General features: G+C 57.3%; 1 protein-coding gene across 1 annotated transcript; it reads left to right on the forward strand.

The window, feature by feature from the left end:
- Positions 1-517: 517 nt before the first annotated feature.
- MONBRDRAFT_29888 (uncharacterized protein) lies at positions 518-4,549 on the forward strand (the record flags this gene model as incomplete). Its single annotated transcript, XM_001750338.1, has 8 exons — positions 518-934; positions 988-1,443; positions 1,722-1,799; positions 1,859-1,939; positions 2,060-3,238; positions 3,529-3,651; positions 3,804-3,989; positions 4,082-4,549. 8 exons carry the CDS (start codon positions 518-520, stop codon positions 4,547-4,549), a joined length of 2,988 nt encoding a protein of 995 aa, XP_001750390.1.
- Positions 4,550-9,332: the final 4,783 nt, after the last annotated feature.

The following is a 9,332-nucleotide window of genomic DNA, read 5'->3' on the forward strand; positions in this document are numbered from 1 at the left end:
GCCCGCTTGCATTCGCAGCGCCCAAGTTCCGATACGAAGCTCGCACTAACCGGAGAGCATCGTCGAATGCAAAGCGACACAAAAAAAAAAAAAAAAAACATATGACGTGCGAGCGCGCATGGCCGCAGCCTTGTATCCTGCCGTAGATTGTGATGCGCTACCATGCACTGCTGGGCGCTGCGATCTGCGGGCCATTCCATGAATTTGAGACGAATAAAAACTTAAAACCCATGGTCTGGGCAGAGGGAGAGGGAAGGAAGGATGCGGGTGATGAATGTTGACAAAGGGCAGGAAAGCACTTTGATGCACGCGTGTCGGAAAGTCTATCCGCTAGCATGTATTAGTCGAGAGGAAGGCCGCGGCCCTTGACACGGAGACGGCAAAACAAGCAGACGACGAGATGGCCGACAGACGCACACAAACGCACAGAAAGACAAGAAGAGTGAGAGGGAGTGAGTGAGGGAGAGGGCGTAGCGAGAGGGGGGGAGAGGGATAGATAGTGAGAGGGAGAGAGGAGATGTCTGATGCATCGATGGACAGACGGACGGACAGAGATAGAGACCTCTGTAGAGACACGAAGAGTGAGTCAGCGAGACACACAGAGAGACACAGAGAGAGACACACACAGAGAGAGAGACAGAGACACACAGAGAGACACACAGAGAGACGCAGAGAGAATCGCAGAGAGAATCGCAGAGAGAATCGCAGAGAGAATCGCAGAGAGACACACAGAGAGAGAGACACACACAGAGACACACACACACACACACAGAGAGAGAGAGAGAGACACACACACAGAGACACACACAGAGACACACAGAGGGACGCAGAGAGAGACGCAGAGAGAATCGCAGAGAGAGACACACACACAGAGATACACAGAGAGACACACAGAGAGAGAGACACACACAGAGACACACAGAGAGAGAGACGAGTCAGTCCGCCGCTTCCCCTCCTGCTTCCCTTTTCTACCATAATCTTGAATAGTACTACCTAATCTTGAATTTGACCTTTTTGAATGTGTGTCAGTCTCTCTCTCTAAATCTCTCTAAATCTCTCTCTCTCTCTCTCGAAATCTCTCCCTCTATGTCTCTCTCTCTCTCTAATCTCTCTCTTCTCTCTCACCAATTCATTCTCTCTCCCTCTCTCCCTCTCTCTCTCTTCTCTGTCTCTTCTCTCTCGCTTCTCTCTCTTTTCTCACTCTTTTCTCTCTCTCTTTTCTCACTCTTTTCTCTCTCTCTTCTCTCTCTCTTCTCTCTCTCTTCTCTCTCTTCTCTCTCTCTTCTCTCTCTTCTCTCTCTTCAAAACGTTCTCACACACACACACACTCTCACTCTCACTCTCTCACTCGCTCACTCTCTCGCTCTCTCCCACACACACACACACACACACACACACGTTGGGGCGTCATGTCGTCGCAAAGTCGAGATGGCAGTGGGGGAGGTCGGGGACGTCGTCGGGGGCAGCAGGAGGATGAATGGGAGGAGCATGGCGCTGCTGGGGTAGAGGAGGATGGTGATGGTGGTGGTGGTGGTGGTGGTGGTGGTGGTGGTGGTGGAAGTCACAAGCGGCCGCCGAGAGAGCCGCGACCTCGGTCTCACATGAGCGGGACGCCGTTACATGCTGCCGCCTCCTCGGGTAACCTTGGCACCCTCGTAGTACGTGCTGTTGGACCGTATGCCCTGGCACCTCTCCCTCTCCCTCTTCCTCGCGTTGCCCAGCTGATTGGCAGGCCCCATGATCTTTGTATTGAACCCTCTCCCTCACTCACTCGTGCCCCGCGCGTTTGGCTCGGTCGGGTGGGTCCCGTCCGCGCGCGCGCGTGTGTGTGTGTGTGTGTGTGTGTGTGTGTGTGTAGCTCATCGCTGAGCGCATGACCGATGTGGACATTCACGCCTCGGACGATGGCGAGACGCCCCTGCATCGATGCTGCCGCACCGTCAGTCTTCTGATCCCACCTTGGTCATCGCAGCAACGCGCGGGGCCCTTGGCCCGCCTCACTCACATCCATATCCCCGTGCCACGCACCCCCCTTCCTTCCCCACCCCCTTCCTATTAGGGCTCTATCCCCTGCGTCTCGTGTTTGATTGATATGGGCGCCAACATCAACGGGACTTGCTTTGCCGGCCACACCCCGCTGCACGTGGCCTTTGAGGCTTCACACCACGAACTCGCCCAGTGGATCCTCGATCACGGGGGTCACCCATGCAACCGCACCTGCACCCGCTGCAAACTCAACCTCAAACTCCTCGAGCGCCGCCGACAGCGCTCCCTCCCCGCCCAGCCCCCACCGACCCAACCCGCGCCCTCCCCGACCAACACGCCCGCCACCACCACGAGCAACAAGCGCAAGAAGAAAAAGAAAAAAGCCACCAAATCCCGCACCCGCACCCCCGACGACGCAGATGCACACGCAAACGCAAACACAAACACAAACGTTGCCGCTCCTCCACCCCCCGTCCATCTCAATGGCACAAACGAGATGTGGGGCACAATCACACCCCCACAGTCACCACCCCTTACCACCACCGCCAGCTCACCCTCGGCCCTAAGCTCCCAGCCCAGCTCCAGCTGTGACCAGTTCGACCCCGACCCCGACTATGGTCATAACCATGGCCACAACCAAGAAGAAAACCACAACCACGACCATGACCACAATCACGACCAACAAGAACCAGATTCGCTGGATTTCAACACCTTCCTGGACCTCGACTCTGAAATCCAAAAGCTCAAGCAGGAACTTGGCGGTCGCTCCTTCACCGATGCCATGCACCAGGACGCCGCGGCCAAGCGCGAAGAAGCCATGGCTTTGACTCGGCGTCGCCTTCGCAACGATCAGCGCCGAAACGAACGCGCACAGGTCAATGAAGCCGCCGCCGCCCAAGCCGCCCAAGCCGCTGATCAGCAGGCCCGCCAGCGCCCCGCCGTTCCCACCGTTTCTCGCGCCGTTCAGGTCTCGGAATACGACCTTGCTGACCTCCCCCTCGACGCCTATCGTGCCTCCACCGACCTGGGTGAAGAAGTCCCGCCCGAAGAAAACTCCCGCTGGCGCGTCCGGGCCGGTTCCCGCTTCTACTGGCAGGTCCAAGGCCGCCCAGCCACCAAGCGTTTCTTCTTCCAAGTCAACCTGGCCCAAGGTCCTCAATTCGATGTCCGCGTCCCTCGCATCCGCAACCCTCACAAGCGCTCCGCTTTTGAACTCAAGTTTATCGATATCAATCGCATCCTCCCTCGTGCCGTACGTCGGCATTGCGGCACGACCCCAAACCCCTGACCCCTTCACACCCTCCCCCAGCTCACCAGCGTACCTTGTCCTACCCCACCTCACAAACTGCAGGTGATAATTCAAATTATTCTTGAATCCATTCCGCTAACTTATGTACGAATTCTCCGTGCTGCCGATCCCTCCTTGCTCGACGACTTGGTCACCGCTCGCCCGTGGCTGTTGTGTGCAATTGGCGTGTTGCTTGGGGCTCTCCAGCGTCACGTCGCCCAAGGCACCCTCACCGCGTGCGCCTTGCTCCACAGGACTATCTCCTGGCTATTGCCTTTACATGTGATTGGTGGCGGGGCGTTGTCTGCAACGCGCTCCGCGAGATCACGGGCGGTTTTATCGAAGACGCCAATGCCATCATTCAGCGCGCCCTTCAGGTGCGGCTCGGACCTTATCACCGCTTGGACCGCTGTAGCCCTCGCCTCTTCTGCACTCACCGACATTATTTCCCTTGCACCAGGAGCTCGAGCCCGCTGAAGTCGAACGTCTAAAAGTCACCCTCCTCGACCTCTCTTCCTGGCGTTGCCAGACCCGTCTTCGTCTCAAGAACATTATGCCCCTTCGAAACGTCTTTGTCGCTCGCAACGACACCCCCTTTGCCGGCAAATGGGAGCGCTGCAACCTCACCCTGTTTGATGCCGCCGTCCTTGCGACCATTCGCATGGGCTCGGGTAACCTCCAGCAGCCTCGCCCGCTCAACGGCCTGCGCGCACGCGTACGTCGCTCGCCCCTCCAAGTTTTGCCGTCTCTCTCGCTCTCGAATACAAGCAAGCTACCTCAGCTCACACCCCGCCCGCCGAACCATAGGCCCCGCCCATTTTGTCCAAGCTGCACGACCTTATGGATTTTCACATCTTTGGTCGCCAGCTTGCAAGCCTGCGTGAGTATGCGCTGGTCTTTGATCTATGCCAAAGAATGCTGGCCCGGCCCGAGGATGCTCAATTTTTCGAAGCCATCAACGCCGATGTGGCTTACGTACTCGCCGAAATTGTTGGCCCATTTCTGGCCCACGAAATGCGGCAGATTGAGTCAGCAACGGACGCTGTGGATGAGGACTTTACCCGTGAACGCGAAGCCTGGGAGGCTGCGCTCACATTTGACATCCGTCCAGTCATGGCTCACCTGTGCCACGTCCTCAGCGCTGCCCAATATACCCGCCTACTCATGTTGAGCATGCATAGCGGCTCCTATGCCGTCCGCCTTCGACATGCCCTGCAAGACGAAACTGAACGCCGCGCTCGCGAATGGCTAGCTAGCCAGGCCATTGATATGTAGCGCAGCGCACATTCTTGAACGGAAACTTTGTCTTTTTTTTTTCGCTCCTTTTATCAAGCTGGCGAATAATGACTGCTTTTATTTCTTTTCTTGGTCGAGTTAATTGCACTCGGATACCCATTCGATTGCTCAAAACTCTCGTGTTCACAATTTTTATCATCGGAGGTTTTTTTTTTTCTTGAATAGATCAAGCCTGGAGCTTCAACACAGGAAACAGTTTGCCCCCTGCTCCCCTCCCTGAAAAAAGAGTGAGCGTGAGAGTGAGGGAAGGACCACGCACAAGACGCGTGTGTCACGTTGGAACGACAAGAATAATTAACAAATAAAGAAAGAAAAAAGAAGATCAATCAGTTAGTCCTGTCAAACATTTTAGAAAAAGAAAAGGGCGCGTTCGCTTTTGGCGTGGCGACATCAGATGATGAGCACACAACGACCAGGAGCGTTTTAGGAAATGGCTGGAAGGGTCACGGAGCCTTGTGAAGCCCACAGCTTGGTGGGACTTGCAGGTGGCTCGCTATTCCGACTGCTGCCCAGGGATTCATTGAGCGCACGCAGCTGCTCGCGTCGGAGGGTGGAAGCGGGCGGTGTCTCGGACGACGTCGACAGCCAAGTGGACATGTTGCCGCGGTGTTTTTTGCGCATGGTGCGGTAGTTGCGCACCAGATCAGGAAGCGGCACCACGTTTTGATCCTGATCCAACCAGGAGTGAGAGGCGGCGGTGTAGGTTTTGGGAAACACTGGGCGGCGAATCAAGCGACGTCGTGCCGCCGTTTGCGCCTCGTGTTGACGTTGTGCATTGGACATGGTTTTCCGACCCGACGCCTTGGGCTTGGTCAGTGATTGGGCTTTTGCCGTGGATGAGGGTGGCATACCGACCCGCGGCGTGGTGTCATTGCGCCCGCGCCGATGTGCTGCAGCAGATGATGTGGTCCCTGCTTTGCTTGGGGCCGGCTTGACAGCAAACCCGCGTCGCCACCGGCGCCATGCACGCTGAATGACCGTGGCCGCCTGTTGTGTGCCACCATACACAATGCAAGGCGAACGTGAGCACCAAGCTCATTCTTGCTGTCCAAAAGCAAGCGGGAAGACTCAAGGCCACGACGTGGTGGGGGCATGGCGGAGCATACCTCGATTTTGATGCGAACTTGGGCCACGCGCTGGCTTTCGTTTCGCGTCGTGTCTCGGTGGCGTTTGGCAGTGGCCAACAATAGGCCTCGCTGAAGACGCTCCTCCTCAGCCAGCCGCTCTTCCTCGGCCTCCCGAGCCCTGGAAAGGTGAGACAAGACGGACAGGGTTGAGGATGAGATGCTGCATCATACCCTAGAGAAGACGGATGCAGAAAAGACAGCTGACCGTTGCTCCTGGACGATGCGGTCGGCTTCAGCCTCGGCCTGAGCGCGCTTTTCAGCACGCGCACGCCGCTCAGCCGCCTTGCGGCGCTTGTTCTTGTAGGCTTTCCGCGCCGTGTAGCCCTATCATACGATAGTGAAACACAAAATAGAATAAAAATAAAAAACAAAAAGTTCGTTCGAGCGGACAAACCCGCGAAGTGAGGGCCAGCAGGCATGAGACGGCCTGTAACTTACACGCCACGAGGCCTGGATCGTTGTCACCGCGGCTTGACGACGAGCCTGCAGCAGCTGGTATGCCTTTCGAGCCAAAGCGCCACGCAAAAAAGCTTGGATGCGCTTGGCTGCCGCCGCCTGCACCTCCTGTTCTTGTTGCTTCCGAGCAGGCGTGGGCTTAGGAGGTGATGCCGGAGTTGACGGTTCAACAGACGCAGCAGCTGGCTCAGGCACAGGCACGGGCTCAGCCGTGGGCTCGGGAATGGCGTTGTCCTTGGAAGATGACCGGCGCCTGCTCTTGTCACGTTTGTTCTTGCGGCGTTTGCCCCAACCACGCTTGGGCGTGGATGGCGGCTCATCTTGCGCGCCGGCACTCTCGGGTTCGGGCTCGGGTTTAAATGCGGGTGCCGGATTAGCACTCGAAGTAGGGTCAGAAGCCATCGCAGGAGCGGCCTCGGCGTCTGAGGACGCCGCGGGCGCGTTGTTCGAAGAAGCCGGGGCTTGCTCAACGTTGTCAGTTGCCGTCGAGGCGGCATCGGGCAGGCTAGCAACCCCGCAGCCGCCATGCTGGGCGAGCAGATTGGCGGTTTCGGTATGGCCGTTGGCCATTGCATAGTCATATGGCGTGCTGTGAGAATCTTGCGTTTCTTGCACATTCACTTGCGCACCGGCGGCCAGCAGCAATTCGGCGACAGGAGTAAAGCCACCCAGTGCTGCCCAATGCAGCGCGGAGACACCGTCTTGGTCCTGAGCATTGACTTGCGCACCACGTGCAATGAGCACGGGAACGGCTTCTGTCTGACCACGGTAGCTGGCGTAGATCAATGCCGTTTTGCCCGAGGAGTCGAGGGTGTCGAGGGGAAGGTGCTGAAGGGCCAGGTTCAAAAGATCCAGGCTGTCACGCATGGCGGCCCAATGTAACAAGTTACGACCCTCGGCATCCACGGCCAAAGCTGGGTCGCAGCCAGCGTCTAGCACAGCTTGCGCAGTAGCCAGCGAATCACCCTCAACGGCCGAGAGCAGCGGCGTCTGCGCATGGAATGCGTTCAATTGCGATGGGAACACAAAGCAAACAGGAGAATGAGTCAAACCTTTGCAATACAGTCTTAGTCTTTGTGCAAGACTGACAATAAAAGGAAACAGGGAGCAGGGGAGCAGGGGAGCAGGAGCAGGGGAGCAGGGGAGCAAGATAAAAGGTCACGGTTGGTACTGACCATGCCCGCGGCATCCTGAGCGGTAAAGGCTTTGGCGTTGTTGCCCAGCGCTGCAATGCAGGGGATGGCTTCAGCCAAGACAGCTAGATGCAAAGGAACGCGCCCCTAGCATTGCACAAGCACCGAACCAGTCGAATAGTGAGGCGCGAAAGGGTTGAAGCAAACTGCCTGGCTGCACAAATAAGGCCGACCAACATGGGCGACTTGGGCGACAAGCATCAAAGGATGTCAAGCGAAGAAGAAGAAAAAGGAATCCGGGTGCGCTTACATCTTCATCTGGGATCAGAGGATCAGCACCGGCTGCCAAGAGGGTTTGGAGCACGATGGGCTGATTTTGCATGGCAGCCCAAGCCAGAGGTGAACGTTGTTGTGCATCAAGGGCGTTGATACCTCGACCATGTGCCAGCAGAAGTTCGACAAGAGTGGCGCCATGGTCGTGTTGGCACGCGTAGTGCAAGGCCAGGCAGCCATGCATGTCAGCCAGCGTTTCGTTGGCACCGATTTGCATGAGATAACCCGTGAGATCCACATGGCCTGAGGCGGCGGCCCAATGCAAGGCTGACCGCCCGCTCTGATCAACCAGGTTAGGGTCGCAACCAAGTGTCAGGAGGAGCTCCGTCTTGGTGCCATCCCCTACAGTCAGTCACGGACCAGGACAAGTGTGCCACAATGAGGAAACGGCAAGTTGGGCAGTACGCGACGTGAGCATGAAGCCATCGGCGGCAACTGCCAAGCCCTTACCATCGGCCACGACGACGTGAAGGGGTGCACGGCCTTGCTCGTCGGCCATGACCATCAACTCGGGCTGGGCTTCTACCAAAAGCCTAATGGGCCCATGACAAGAATGAGTAAGGGGAGGAGCAGGAAGAGCTGATTCGAATAGAACGCGCCCAGAGTCAACGCAGGGGCAAGAAAACAAAGCAGCAAGAAGAAGCAGGTGAGACGCACTGAAGATTGGCGGAATCATCCGAGTCCAAGGCAAAGGCAATGGCTGATTTGGCGACCAGAGTTTCTTCGCCAGACTCGTCCACGACGGGGGCGGAAGTTTGGACGCGCGGGTCGGCCCCTTGCTTGAGCAGGGTACGAACAAGCTTGGTTCGGCCCTGGGCGATGCACCACATCTATGTGGGGAAACAGGGATGAGGACCAAGGTTGCGACGCAACAGGGGTCGGGCGGAGGGTGGTCAAGATGAGACGGGGGCCCGATGGGCAGCCGGCTGCACGGACCAAGGGCGTCATGCCGGTGGCGTCCACGGCGTCGAGGTATCCGGCGGGGTGCGTGGCCAGGGCAGCTTCGCAGATGGCCTTGAGGGTTTTGGAGCTCTCGTTCGTCACGCAATAGTGGAGCGGGGTACGGCCTTCAGCATCCTGTTGATCAGCTCTGGCACCACGCTCAACGAGGATGCGTGCCACCTGTACAAGGAAAGGAAATGGGAGAGAGGGAGGGAGAGATGTGAAGGAGAAGGGATGATGAAGGCCGAGTGAGCCTCATGCGTCTATAAAACGACGAGCACAAAGCGTTGGGACAACGTTGGGGCAGGCGTTTCGACCTTGGCCTGCTCAGCATTGACGGCGTAGTGCAAGGCGGTAAGGCCGTTCATGTCGGCGACTGTCAGGTCTGCAGCGTTGTCACATAAAAAGACCACCATCTCCTAGGAAAAAAATGAATCGAGGGGGGGAGCCGCTCTGTGTGAGTGCGAACCATGCTCAACCTTTAAAAGAAAACTGGGAAGCAGGCAAGGGTGAGACCAAAGCGTCTGTGCAAGCATGTATCTTACACGCGCGCCAGCCGCGGCAGCAAACATGATAGGGGTTCGCTGCTCCTCATCCACATCATTGACGGTGTATCCCAGCTCCAAGGCCTGATGCCACCAAATTGAGATGAGAGCGCGCAGGTCACGAGGCAAGATGCCATCAGCATCAGGGCCGGCTTTGGATACCTGAGCCACGTAATTGAGGTCATTGGCCTGGGCGCCAGCATGCATGGGCTGCATCGAGACCTGG

This window comes from Monosiga brevicollis, genomic scaffold, assembly GCF_000002865.3.
Source record: "Monosiga brevicollis MX1 MONBRscaffold_40 genomic scaffold, whole genome shotgun sequence".
Lineage (NCBI taxonomy): Eukaryota > Choanoflagellata > Craspedida > Salpingoecidae > Monosiga > Monosiga brevicollis.